This window comes from Candoia aspera, chromosome 2 (genome assembly GCF_035149785.1).
Source record: "Candoia aspera isolate rCanAsp1 chromosome 2, rCanAsp1.hap2, whole genome shotgun sequence".
NCBI classification, from domain to species: domain Eukaryota; kingdom Metazoa; phylum Chordata; class Lepidosauria; order Squamata; family Boidae; genus Candoia; species Candoia aspera.
In genome coordinates, this window is record NC_086154.1 from 252,471,516 (window position 1) to 252,485,849 (window position 14,334).

The 14,334-nt window shown below is 39.3% G+C and overlaps 1 protein-coding gene across 11 annotated transcripts in view; it reads left to right on the forward strand.

Annotated features, from left to right (window-relative positions):
• Positions 1-14,334, forward strand: part of TCF4 (transcription factor 4) — a 363,342-nt gene that overhangs the window by 303,082 nt on the left and 45,926 nt on the right. For all 11 annotated transcript variants that reach the window (XM_063295805.1, XM_063295804.1, XM_063295799.1 and 8 more), the window contains one exon: positions 10,849-10,954. In XM_063295805.1, coding sequence (XP_063151875.1) covers positions 10,849-10,954 — 106 coding nt within the window. The remainder of the gene's footprint in view (positions 1-10,848; positions 10,955-14,334) is intronic.

Consider the following 14,334-nt stretch of genomic DNA (forward strand, 5'->3'; position numbering starts at 1 on the left):
GGCCACAACTAGGGTCTGTGTCACCCGGGGCAAACATGGATTCTGTGCCCATTTTGGCGCCCCCCCCCCAGCACTCATTTTGGCGCCTCACCAGCACGGCGCCCGGGGCACATGCCCCAGTTCCCCCCCACCCCCAGTTGCAGCCCTGTTGACAGTTTTGTACCCTATATTCATCCAAGTTTTCTTTTTTCTTTTCTCAAGGTGGAGCAGCCAGTTTATAAAACCACAGTTTTTTCAGATCTGCATTTTGTAATTTAATTTGATTGTGGACTTTCCATAATAAACACCCTAAGAAACTTATTTTAATTTCACAAGTGGGTAACAGTAAAAACAGGATATTCAAATATATTTCTTGGATGTGTATGTACATACATATAAGTAGTAAAAATTATATACCCTATATTTAAGTGCCATTTTTGCTTGTACATTTTTGAGGTTGCAGTTTGTCTTGTTTTGAGAGAATTTCAAAACATGCTGTTAATTTTGCAATTACTGTGACCTGACAAATACGTTTCCACTAACCAGTAATCAAGAATTCATTAATTGTGCTGTATGATTGCTCATATTAATGAATATTTTGAGTTGATAGCCGAATTAGAATTTGCATTATGCTCATCTCAAAATATTCAAAAGTGTATTCTTGTTGAACTACTATTTACAAAGTGAACTCTTTGAGGCATAGTTTCAAACAAATGCTAACATATGGAAGTGAGCAGGCTACAAAACTGCTGTAGGAATAGAGATTGGAGCTGGAATGTACCAAGGTGTAAATGTGTGAAATAATATGTTTAGAAACCCTCATTCTGTTTGTAAAATAGGTCATGAAAGGGAATGCTTCAAAAATTATTCCTTAAGCAATGTATTTTTATCAAAGGTGGTGGAAAAAAGTGTGACATGCTCAACATCTGCATTCAGATGTAATGGTAACACCTAAGAACAAGGCTAACTTTTTCAGGGTCAATCACATGGATGGTCTCCTATGCCTCAGAACTTTCTAGAAATAAACAGTATTGGTAGGTCTAGAGAAGCATTTACCACTGCATGCTCATCGGATTTACCATTGCTTATTTCAGAGCCTTTTGTCTGCTACTCTGATAGCATCTGGGGATTGTTCTCTCTATGCATGTGCTGAGCATTTTTCATCTTGTCCAAAATTTGTTTTTTCATTTAAAAAAAAAATCTTATTTTCCAAAAGACAAAGAGTTTATTTGACTTTGTGTTTAACCATTGTTCCCACTGCGCATCTTTTGGCATCTTACGGCCCTTGGAACCCTATTTTATGTTTGAGGTAACAGTAAGTTTGCATCCTTTCATGTTTGTGTGAGGGATATATGGTGGACTCATGTTATCACAGGCAAAGTTTCTTATGGCAGGTGCACTGTAATTACTTATTTTGGCTTCAGCTGTTTCTGTGGAAGCAAGTTTTCTAGGTGAGCAACATAGCAGTCATGGTATAACAAAGAATTCCAGTCTATTAAGCCTGAGTATTGAAAATTCATCTGAATTCAGCGTTTAGGCTTAAGACATATAACTTCAGTATCTGACCCTCTTGCAGTTGAATCTTTATTGACCTTTCTTATAACTGATGCTATATAAATTGGCTCCACCATGATGGCCATCAATGAAATCGCCTAGAGGAATCAGTCATTCAGATAATGAGTCTTTCGTCCTCTATAAGAAAACTAATTCGTCGCAGAATAAAGGATGAGTTACTAGACTTGCCTGATTCCTCATTGGGCATTTTGACCAGTCATCTGTGCTGTCATGGAAATCTCCTTATCAGGCATCTCTGCATTTAGTGTACTTGAGATATTATTCATGAGGGTGGGAGGTATCCCTTAACCCCATTCTCTGTCATCATACAGTAGAGATTTGGATTATGATCATCCCTATGTCATCATTACTTTCAGTAAGACAAATAGTGATGATCATCACCAGGACCTGATTCATTGGGAGCTGATTGTTCAAATAATATAGGAAACAGTTGTTCCTTGATTTGCTTGGCCTAATTCAAACATATAAAATTAGTTTTCTGCGATCACAGCAACCTAAATTAAGTTAAGAGCAGTTTCTACCATGCTAAAATCCAGGTATAATGTAGAGTTAAATTCTGGGTTTCTTTCTTTTGACTTTATATGGCGAAGAACTCTTAGCCCCCAATTTCTCAGGCTTATCTTTAATGGCCACCTGCATAGCATTTTCATAATGGACTTCTGTATTTCTAGACTTCCCTATTCCCACCTTTTAACTTCAACCCTGACAATTTGTCAGGAAAGTTGTGTGCCTCAGTAGCAAAGTCTGCAGTTCTTTCAGGTTTAAGAATTACTGATCACTTCCTTCCTAAGTCTGAGTTCAGCATTCATGGATCCTGACCTACCGCTTCAATTACATTTAGTTTACCTCAGATGAAGATTATGGATCTTCTGAATCAAGAATCAAGAGCAATGGAAGTACCATTCATCTTTACCCAGATCAAGCAGGGATCTCTCCATCTAAGCAGACTTTTTTAAATGACAGAGGCTTTAGGTCTGGAAGGGAGATGTTCCATCCCAGAAGATGATGATGCAGTGTTCCAAGTAATACACTAAGATGATTCCAGACCACTTTCTATTCCATGCTCTTAACACTCCTAAGAATAATAAAAAATTGTAGCAAATCCTGGCTTCCATGCCTCCTACTATGGGAAGGTTGAATAACCTGTAAATTTGATCGTCATGGACATGGTGCTAAGAGAAAGTCCCGAAAGATTCATTTGGGCCATTAGACCAGGTGGTAGAAAGTTAGATGGCAGAGAGCATAGGTTGTATTCCACTAGTACTTCGTCTGTATAGCCAATTATCAATTTTGTATGTATCATTATCAGTTGTTTCTGTGGGATAAATAGGGATCTATATTGATTGATTGATTAATTTTTTAGGTTGCCCAAGTCCAGAACAACTCTGGGTAGCTTCACAACATATCAGTCACTTAGATCTTATTTACGTATGTCAGTTTAATCAGATCCCCACCCATTTCTTTGGTTTGCTTTAAGAGAATTTCTTCCAATTCAAGGTTGCTTCCTTTTAGTCCAGTGCCTCCCAGACCTGGGTAAATTACCCAAAATTTGGTAAAAGTGGTTGTTCTTTAGGTAACGACACATGAACCTATTACCCAGTCACGACAGGGACATTTAAATTTACTTAAAGTGTTTTACCTACATTGGGTAAAAAGGACTTTCTGAGAAGCGGTTTTGGCTAATGAAGGAAAAAGTTTGGGAAGCACTGTTTTAGTTTCTCTGCTGTACCCACAAAATGCAGTAATGGTAGTTTACCTACATCTTCAACATACCATAAGTATTTCTTTATCTCAGTGAATGGCTACCAGTAACCCCCGGTAGCTCCATCCTCTACACGGTTGCATTCCAGAGTGCTCAAAACTCCTTGTTCATCTCATCTCATCTGACTACCTTGCTGTCCTCATAGTCCTTGAGCGTTCCTGCCAACAGACAAAATTTCTGTCATTTCCAGAGTGTCTTATAGCTTTTAGGTGATATGGCTGCAGTGATGGCAGCTATATATGGTATGTAGAACTAAAGGTAAAATCTTCCCCAAGGTGCGCTCAACTTGTGTTTTTATGAATACCTACTGGTAGTTTTCTTGGAATAATTTGGATTGCTAATGCCTTCTTCTGGGATTTTATGGCCTATAGCCAGACTTAATGACCCATCTAAATATGAACAGAATGGGCTCTGTTTACCCTTTTGAGAAATCATTGATCCTCTCTGTTCTGGGTTGGGCAGACCATACCTAGAATATTGTGTCCAACTCTGGGCCTCTCACTAAAAAACTGAAATGTAAGATAAGGAACCTATACAGAAAAACCTCCAGGGAACAGTTGGAGGTGTTCAGTATGCTTATCTTTGAGGACAAAAACTGTGGGGAAACATGAAAGTTGTCTTCAGATATCTGAAGGGATGTCATATAGAAGATAGGGGCAGAACTGTTCAAAGTTGCTCCAGAAGACAAAGCAAAAATCAGTGGGCTTATATTACAAGGAAACAAGTTTCAGCTGGACATCAGAAAACATTTCCTAATGATAAGAACAATTCAGCAATGGAACAGACTCTATCCAGTATTCTGCCACGATTATTCATTAGTGAATACCATACCTATTGCCTGTTCATTCAAATGTGAATAAGAGGGCAAGTTAGCCCTTTTTCTGGTGTAAAAATCAAGCAGTTGAGCCAGTCATATTTCAAAGTAACTGTGACACACTCCTAGCAATTTGATCAAAGAAGAAAAGTGTATTAATCTGGTGTTTCGCTTTCTGCAAAAGTAAATGCAGTTTCCAGCAGATGGCGTTTATATTGGAGAAAACGTGTTAGAGAAAAAGAATTAAACTCTCTCCCCCATACCAGATTTTTCAGTATAATGAGCATGCTGTATGGGTGCTTTGAAGTTAAGAGAAAATCCCTGTAGTTTTTCCACATCACATCTAGTGGTGCTATCAGAGTTTTGTCCATAGTTCAAAGTATCCTATAATTGAGACCTGTTATGATGCACACAGGTAGTCCTTGGATTATGATGGCAATTGGGATTGGAATTTCTGTCGCTAAACGATGCAGTCGTAAAGCACAATGTCATGTGACCATATTGTTTAGTGACAGAAGTCCCCGTTGCTGTTGTAATCATGTGGGTTGTTAAACAGAAAGAGGCGGGAGTCCCAGACATGGAGTGCCAGGGGGTATGCGGGTGCAGGTGATGGGGGTGCTGTGGATGAGCCAGCAGGGGCCATGGGCAGACCAGTGAGGGCTGCAGGGAGGCCAGCGAAGGCTGCGGGCAGGTGCTGGGACCATGGGCAGTGGGGGTAACACAGGCAGGCTCACACGCTACGGAGTGCAGACTGGTGGGAGGGTGCTACGGAGTACGAGATTGCTGGGATGTCATATTCCGTAATGGGGGTCCTCGGTAGTAAAAGTGGAGGGAGCGACTTGCAACCTTCCCTGCCAGCTTTCCCATTGACTTTCCTTGTAGGAAACCGGCAGGGAATGTCACAAATGGCGGTCGCTTGACCACAGGACACTGCAATTGTTGTAAGTGTAAGCCAGTTGCGAAGTGCCCAAACCACGATCATGTGACTGTGGGGGTGCTGCGATAGCTGCAACTTTGAAGACCAGTTGTAAGTACCAGTTGTTCAGCCCAGTCATAACTTTGGACGGTCGTTGAATGAGTGGTCATACCTTGAGCACTACCTGTGAAGGGGTTTGTTTGCATGCAAGTACAAACCAAGCACAGATCCCAATCACATCCAAATCAGGAAAACATATTTAACCTCTAACTATAATCCCATGATATTAAACCTGATATTCTGGTAACATACTCAGGTCATTTTGTTTTATAATACAGAAAAGAATGCAAAGCAAATTTTGCCCAATAAACCATGGTTTTGTGGACTGAAATCATTCTGTCTGGACCATATCCTTTATGATGGCCAGATGCTCCCAGGGAAGGATAGAACATTTCTAGATCTGCATTTCAAGGTTGCAAATGGTTTCTCAAGCCCCAGTTATGAGAAACATCCAAGAAGTTGGGGAGAATTTTTTACTGAAGTTATTTTCTTCCTATCCCAGAAGTACTGAATGTTCTCTTATGGGCAGTTAACTATTAGAACATAGACATTTATAACAACTTTTATTATTTCAGATTCCCATGATACCACATTTGAACAACAACTTCTACACATTATGCAAAATGACCAGGTATATTTTTGTCCAGTGCTTCTTTTCATTTCCACAAAGGCCATAAAACTTGTCCATGTGCATATAGAGAAAAGTTTCACGTATTCTTCTCCCTCATGCAGTGTTTTACTATATTCAGGAAACTTTTATGAGAAAGGATATGGGAGACACAGAGACTTCCTGCCAACTGAAATGTTACATTCCAGATTTTTTCCATTTCGTTCTTCATAACATACCTCTCTGAGGGCCACAGCCCTCTTACTGGATTCGGTTCAGTCTGGACTCAACAAGCCTTGTCCTCAGTTGCACCCCACAGAGAAGACTAAGGTGGACAAACAGAAGCCCAAGACAACTATCTGCAAGGGAAGCATTTCTTGCTCAACACACAAGTGTTCTCTGTGTGTGTGTGTGTGTGTGTGTGTTTATCCATACTATCCCAAAACATAAAGCAAACAGACTAGAGGGAAGAGTCTTTATTGGTTGGGGAGGAGTGCCTGTGTGCACATGCACAATTTTTTATGTCGAGAATTTAGTGCTCAGATATTCATTCATTTGGAATGTGAAGTGATTGCTACTGCTTGCCACATCAGTCCCTTAAAAGGGCCATTAACCTAAATGTGACTTCTTTGTTATTCTCTGGTGGAGTGTATCGAATGAGAAAGCAAACTTCCCAATTCCAGATAGCCTAAGACCAGAAGAAGCCCTTCCAGGTCTATCTCAGAAGCTCTGCCTTTCCTTCTGCTCCTGAACCGCATGTGTACTTTAACCAGGCCCTGAATTCACTCACACTTTCTCCTAGGTTAGTTTGCAAACCACAGCTTAATTCATCTGGGGGAAGAAAAAAAAAAGCAGCCCTGTAGTTGAGCCAGGTCTTTCCATCCAGATAAAAATGTCTTTTTGTTCGATGTGATTTTAAACTGGATCCAGAAAATGGGTTATAGAAATGGGATGGACGACAGGGTTGCGCTGCTCTTTGCTCTTGGCGTATGTAGATATATCTCTAAGTGGTTAATTACGATGGCAGCACTTCTGGTTCTTTTTTTTAAAAAAAGCTGAATTGTCCTTTGGGCTCATACATATAATAAAATTGCTTAATAAATAATTAACAAAAACATAATGGACAAAGCATTAAAAATGACATCACCACCTTCCATTCTCCCCCCCCCCACCTTTGGATTCTATGCATTTATTCTTTCTCTAAAACACAATTATTTCAAATACTGCCCAAAAAGTATTTTGACCTCTATATAATAATTATGCTCAGGGCTATAACAATACTTTCTATCCAAGCATTAAAATATTGTAAGAACATTTATGCAAGAGTATGTACATTGAAGCATGGTGTCTTTATTAGATTTCAGCTAAAAATGTTCATTATTCATTATTTTTAGGATCTGTCTCCTTGAATGTGGCATTTATTCTTTGAAACAAACTATTGTTCTATTTATAAGATGCATATTTGTATTCTTCTTTCCCCTTCTGGTTGTAGTGGTGATTTTTTTTTCCCCATCCATTTTGCTGTAACCTGTCAATGCCCAAATAAGATTGCTGCTAGTTTTGTGATCTGCTGCTTGCTTCAAAATGGAGGCAGGGAGGTATCCATTTTCATCAAGATAATGAACATGTTTGGTCTTCCTGACCATCTGGAATTGGAAGGTCTTAAAAAACAGAAACATTAAATATACAAATATCTATCTATAAAATCAACAAATGCAAAAAAAAAATCCATGAACACTAAAGAGTCCATGAAATCAAAGTTCTTAAATAGAGATTGTTTTCACCCCTGGAAAGAATTCTTAGAAAATCTCTGCTTATTAGTAAATAAATGTTAAGTAAATTAAGTTTTGGCATATTTACTAAGTTTACTGTACTCACAAATAGGCTGAGCACTAAAAAAGAGGTGCCCCCCCCCCCACTCCCCAAGTGTGTGCATACTGCTTTGGTGGTCTTGTGCTGATCTGGATTTTTACTAGTTATTTCAAGCTTCTCAAAAAAGAGCAGGTTTACTATCCTGGGATATGTTTAGAACTTTCAGTGCTTTTGATTCGTGCTTTTGAAATTTTATTTCTAGTCTTGGGAACAAAGGAATGATTTGCTGCTTTCTTTCATTGTTCTGTTAGTGTTTGAACTCTACATCCACATAATATAGCAATTTAAAGGTTTTTTTTAAATTACATTCATGATACTACAGTTCTTCCAGATACATGTCTTGCAGAATGTTGGCCATCAGACACAGCAGATACGATACTGTACAACAGTGTTTTTTCTTCCTAAGTTCAGAAAGCCTGCTCCAGATTGAATGTATTCCACATTTTGGTATCTGTGTTGCCTAGTATATATGTATCTCTCCTGTCTGCTCCTATTTTACTTCTTACAGCTTGTTTCATTTATATTTTCTGCCAGAAATCCTCATCCCTGAGGTGATGAACATATGGGTTGAAACCAAGGGTGTATGAGCAGAGTTCAGCTTGTGCAATCACCTTTATTGTTCTTTTGTCCCCATTGCAAATCTCTGTGAGATAGATAGAATAGATGCAATCTTATAAGATACAGTATATAAGATAGCTAAGATCCTGTGGGAGTTCCAGATCCAGATGGACAGGCAGGTCCTGGCCAATCAACCAGACATCATGGTAGTAGACAAGGACCAGAAGACAGCAATGGTGATAGATGTAGTGGTGCCAAGTGACAGCAGCATCAGGAAGGAGTATGAAAAGCTGGAGAAGTACCAGGGCCTGAAGAAAGAATTAGAGAGGATGTGGAAAGTGAAGGCCAAAGTGGTCCCAGTGGTGGTAGGGACCCTTGGGGATGTGACTCCCAAGCTGAGAGAGTGGCTCCAAAAGATCCCAGGAGCAAGATCAGAGCTCTCTGTCCAGACGAGTGCAATGCTAGGAACAGCTAAGATACTGCGCAGAACCTTCAAACTCCCAGGGTTCTGGTAGAGGACCCCAGGTTGAGGAAGATACATACCACCCATAGATGAGAGAGAGAGAGTCAAAAAACAATGTAGGAAAAAATACAAAATTCTGCAATGACAAGGCATTTTTGGAGTAATATTGCATTTGCATTCTGCTATTAATATGGTTAGAAGGACCAGCATGATTGTATTGTATTGTACTGTATTGTATTGTATTATATTATTTTTTATTTAATTTTTTTATCCCGCCTTTGTTATTTTTATAAATAACTCAAGGCGGCAAGCATACCTAATAATCCTTCCTTCTCCTATTTCCCCACGACAACAATCCTGTGAGGTGAGTTGAGCTGAGAGAGAGTGACTGGCCCAAGGTCACCCAGTCTTCCATTGAAAATACTATTTCTCTATTCAAAATCTCATAATCAAGAAGAAACATTCTGATCTAGCTTTTTGTTCTCTTTAACATACCAGTTACTCAATCTAAGCCTAAATTCAAGTTAGTCATATTAGTCATAAAAGTCCCACTGTTTGGGTTTTTAAATGGAGTATGATATATAAATGAATTCAAATTTCCAGGGCCAGACAGATTGCATTTTAGGAATGGAAGAAGCTAATCTGTTGGATAGATGCAGCCTAACTTAAGCATTTTATTTTTTTTCAACCTACCATATTTCATTCTTGAGCAATGTGCTAGGGCATGCAATAATATCAAACTTCAGAAAGTATGTCTTTTCTGAACATCACTGTTCGATCATTTCCCTGAGGTTAGCAGCTTCGTTGCCTTCCAGAGCTTCAAGTCCCAAGAGAAGGCATATTCAGGAAACTGCTTCCGCAGCTTTTCTCAGTTTGGGAAGCAGAGGCAGTAAAGGATGCTATGGAGGGGTGAAAGACATCTAACAGAAAAATATATATAACACGCATTTTCTGCCCCCTTGCAACAATGAAAATAAACAAGATTGAGCCAATGTGGTGTAATAGGGTATCAGATCAGGACCAGAGAGACCCAGGAAGTTTCAGTTCCATCCTCAGCTACAGAAGTTCATTGGTTGACTTGGCCCAAGCTACCTCTGAGGTTGCTTGTTGGGGAAAATTGGAGGAGGCCATAAAAGAGGTTGTTCGTAAAGTTGAGTGGTTCTTTGCTAACAGTTTGCTGATGATACACCTTTCTGTCTCAAATCTGATGTACAGGTAGTCCTCAACTTACGACCGTTCATTTAACAACTGTCCGAAGTTACGACAGCCTCAGAATGGGTGCTTTACGGCCTGTAAAGCACTTCCAAGCATTGCAAAACATCACACCACCACCCCTTGTAGTCACATGATTGCATTTCGGGCACTTGGCAACCAGCTTTCATTTATGACCAATTGCAGCGTCCTGCCATCATGTGATGTTTTGTGACTTTTTTGCCATTTTCTGGCAAAAAAACATCAATTGGGGAAGCTGGATTCGCTTAATGACCATGATAATTCGCTTAACGGCTGTCATAAAAATGGTCGTAAAATCGGGTCAGGTCACATGGTGACTTGACTTACAACCGCAACGACTTGCAATTGAAATTCTCATCCCAGTTGTGAACGTAAATTGAGGACTACCTGTTTGCTCCATAGTTCCTAAGGGCTCCCAAATATCTCTTGTGTTTCCCATAAGGATCATGATCCCATTTTTTTTTTCCAAAAAAAGCATTTCCTTAAGAAAATAACTGAATAAGAAGCTGGTATGCTGCAAAAAAATTGTGAGGCTCTAATATCTTATTTATTAGCAGCAGTGCCTTTGACCTCCACAAAACTGCAGCTTAGATGGCAGAAAACATCCTTTTGTTTTGTGAATGTATCTTTGGATTTACACTGGATGGGAATACAAGAGTGGACCTTCTAAGTATCTACTCCCAGGCTCTGAACTCATTGATAGGGGGAGCCAGGTGTGATCCCTTGACAGAAAAAGTTCTCACTGAGAAAATTTCAGTCATTTTAACATAAATTGTTCACTAAAGTAGTTTTTAACTACCGTGGTGCTGTAGGATTCTTTTTATTGGCGTCTGTCTTTCTTTCTTTTAATTGACATTACTATTCTTTCATTTAATTCTCCTTTTATCTCTAGCTGCTTTAAGCACTGGACAGGCCGGGTATACATATAGCAAATACAGAGATTCCAATTCTTGGAAGGATATTAATGCATTTAACTTCTTGGTCTTGTTCTCTCTCTCTCTCCCCATAGGTTTATGCCCCTTCTGCAAGCACTGCCGACTACAATCGGGACTCGCCCAGCTATCCATCCTCAAAACCAGCAGCCAGCACTTTTCCTAGTTCCTTCTTCATGCAAGGTAGGATGGTGTCCTACCATGGGAGTGCCACGTCCTACCATCCTACCAAGGATGATTCTCTTATGCATGCCCTTGAGGGTCAGCAGACAGGACACTGAATACCTGGGCTCAATTCTTTGTTCACAGAGTCCCCCGGCAGATGGACTGTTTCAGGCCATCTTGATGTCTCTTTGGAAGCTAGGGGTTATGCAGTAGCATGCCAGACAGACAAAGGACGATCGGGACCACAAAAAATGTTGCCGATTGAAAGGGATCTTCTAATAAACATTTTGTACAGTCAGTTTTGCTGCCAAATATGAATTCACAATATGCAACACTGCTTACTTTGATGCCATTCCAAATGTTTATGGAAGCGAACATATTTGGTGGCAAAATAATAGTATTAGTGTCACTTTGAATTCACACACACAGACTCCTACATAGTGAATGTGCTTGTGATCTGATGCAGAAATAGATGGCTGGGCGCCTGGGGCAAAACTGGAGCTCTCCCTTGCCAGATCCTCACATTCACTGGGAAAGGCGGTAAGCATAGAGAAAAATATGTACCCGTGCCTCTTCCTCCTGCTTGAAATTAAGGAGTTAGCCTACAGCTCTAAGATCTAAAATGGTATCTCTAGTATAGATGGTTTTAAACTGAAGATATTCATGACAAAAATCCTGTATTTGGAACCAATAACAGCAATGGAGTATAATAGTGCTCAGGAAATAATGATAAGACAGGAAGTTTAATTTTCTGCAGTGGAGATACTGGACTAGAGGTATTTTCAGCAAGATGTGCAAAACAATCTGACGCGTGTTGTAAGTCCCATTGTATTCAGTGGGGCTTGATGTCCTTCTGCGTGGTTTGAATTACAACCTTGAAAGCCTGATGTTGGATACACCCAAAAACATTTTGCATAAAAGCAGCTTATTTGATGAACATTTTCAGTTCTTTGCATTCACTTCAAAGTATTTCATATTACCACTGTAGCTCAAATAGTTTGAAACAATATTCAACTGGTAGAACAATCACACTGATCAGAAAAATCTAAGGAATAATCAGTCACACATAGAGAGAAATGGTCCCCTCACCTTAAATATAATCTCAGAAATGAGAGTATACATGTAAACCAATCATTGATGGAGGAAAAAGTGATATTAAAAGGAACTTTATATTCCACAGCTGTGTTTAATAATGCTTGAGCTCCATGAAAATCCCACAAACCAACTTTTCCCACATATCCATTGGCCATGCTGGGAGCTATAGACCAATGCAGCTAGAAAGAAACAGGTGGGGAAATTTGCAAGGATTTTAATTTGTCTCATCCGCTCTCCCTGCCCTTCCTTGTGGAATGGCTTCTTGTCACTTAAATTTGGTGCAGATTTTATCTCTTCCTTTAAATTTTCCTTCAGACCATTTTTCTTCAATGACTCTGCACTTTTAATCTTTCTTCTCAGTTATAACAAAGCTCAAAGTATAATCAGGGGCATTTTCCAGTGTTTTCCCCCTTTGGGTTTTTCCGACTCTGTTGTCACTCATTATCTAAGTTTGTAATGCATGAATGGTGTATTGTGTGTTTATACAAACATACGTATACTGCTTTTTCATTCAACATATGAAAACTGATATACTAAAATCAAAATACAATAAATCAAGATAGGAATCAATAGAATAATGAGGCCCCTGGGAAAAAAACAAAGACAGCAAAGAGGCCAGATTATTAGAGTTGTGGCCTAACCAGATGTAGGACATCAGGTAAGGCAAGGCTATTTTTGTAGATATTTTAATTTCTCAGAAGTGTTTTGCTTATCTTCTCTGTTGCATCTCTCTGGAAGATAGATCAGAATGCTCTGGAAAATAATGTTTCATCCTAGAGAATAACGTTTTCACAATCTTTCACAGCAATCATTGTCACCTAATGGACTTGACAGGAAGTAAGTTCAGAACCAACTATATTAATGAATTAGAATTCATTTCAACAAAATGTGTTGATAGTTTCTCTCCTTAGCTTGGCATGCAAATGCAGCCGAGAGAAATGGAAAAATCCAGAAGTGGAAGAATAAACTGTAGGACTTCATATCAGGTTTTTAAAAAATGAATATTCCTCTATGAATAAAACTTACTGCAAACAGGAAAACTACCATAGCAGAGATGTGATAGGATATCTGTTTTAAACAAAACAAGCAGAAGAAAAAAACATAAGACCTTACAGATAAGCAGTATTGTCTGACTTATTCACACAATATTTATTCTCAGTGAACTTACCCTGCAAAAACCCATCATATTTCCTCCTTGGGTTCTACCTTCTTTAAAAGTTATGCTTCTTTCACTGCTTTGTTTTGTTAAAGTATACAGTTTTGTTTACAACTATTGCCTCCCACATTTATTTATTTATTACATGGACTTTTATGCTGCTGTAGTTAGCCTGACTTTGAGTAGCTTACAATTCCTCCTTACGGTATTTAGAATTAAAACATACAAAATATAATATAAACAAAAATAGTTCATAATCAGTAACATAAACAGTATCATGTCATCCTCATTCTACCTCCTGGCTCCACTTTCTTGGGAGAAAAATTCAACCTTTCATGATGGAAGAGAGAGTAGACATAAATGACCAAAAGACAGCAGCTTGTCATATAAACAATAATTCAGCCCAGGTGGCGAGAAATCTGGGAAGAAGAATTTCAGATAATTCAAAGAGACTTCACCTTAATGAAAGTGCTGTGAATGAGGGTGGGAAATTTCTCTTGCAGTTCTTGAGATTCTGTATATACCCCCAAAGTAGCATTAAGCAGCCCTTGCTTCTTGCAGCGCAACCCAGTTTTCCTTACCCCCAACCCTTACAGATAGTCCAGGATGATACAGCAATCAATAGTACTGAAGGTAGCTGAGAGATCCGGCAGGACCATGAGAGTCACACTGTCTTTATCATGGTCTCATTACAAGGCATCAACAACAGCAACCAGTGCAATCTCATTCCCATATCAGAGGCTGACTCCTGACTGAAGAGGATTCAGATCACCTTTATTCAGGGCTCTCTGCACCTGAAGCCCCATCATTTTCTCAACTTTCTCCAAAACAGGAAGATCAGAGATAGACTGGTAGTTGTGCAAAATAGCTGGGTCAAGCAGTGGCTTTTTGAGAGGGCATCTATTTTAAGACATATGGCATTAACCCTTTCCCCAAAATGGATTAAGTACCACTCACACCCTTATTCCATCACCTTCCTAGTATATTTCACCAAGTAGTTAGGGGTTTAATCTGCAGTTGGTGGCACTAATATCAAAGAGGACCCTGTCCACTTCGTTATGAGTTATAGGCTCAATCCAGTCTCCAATAATTTTGCAAGTTATTGACTCTTTTATCTCCATTGGACCTGCCCAGCCAGCATCCATGC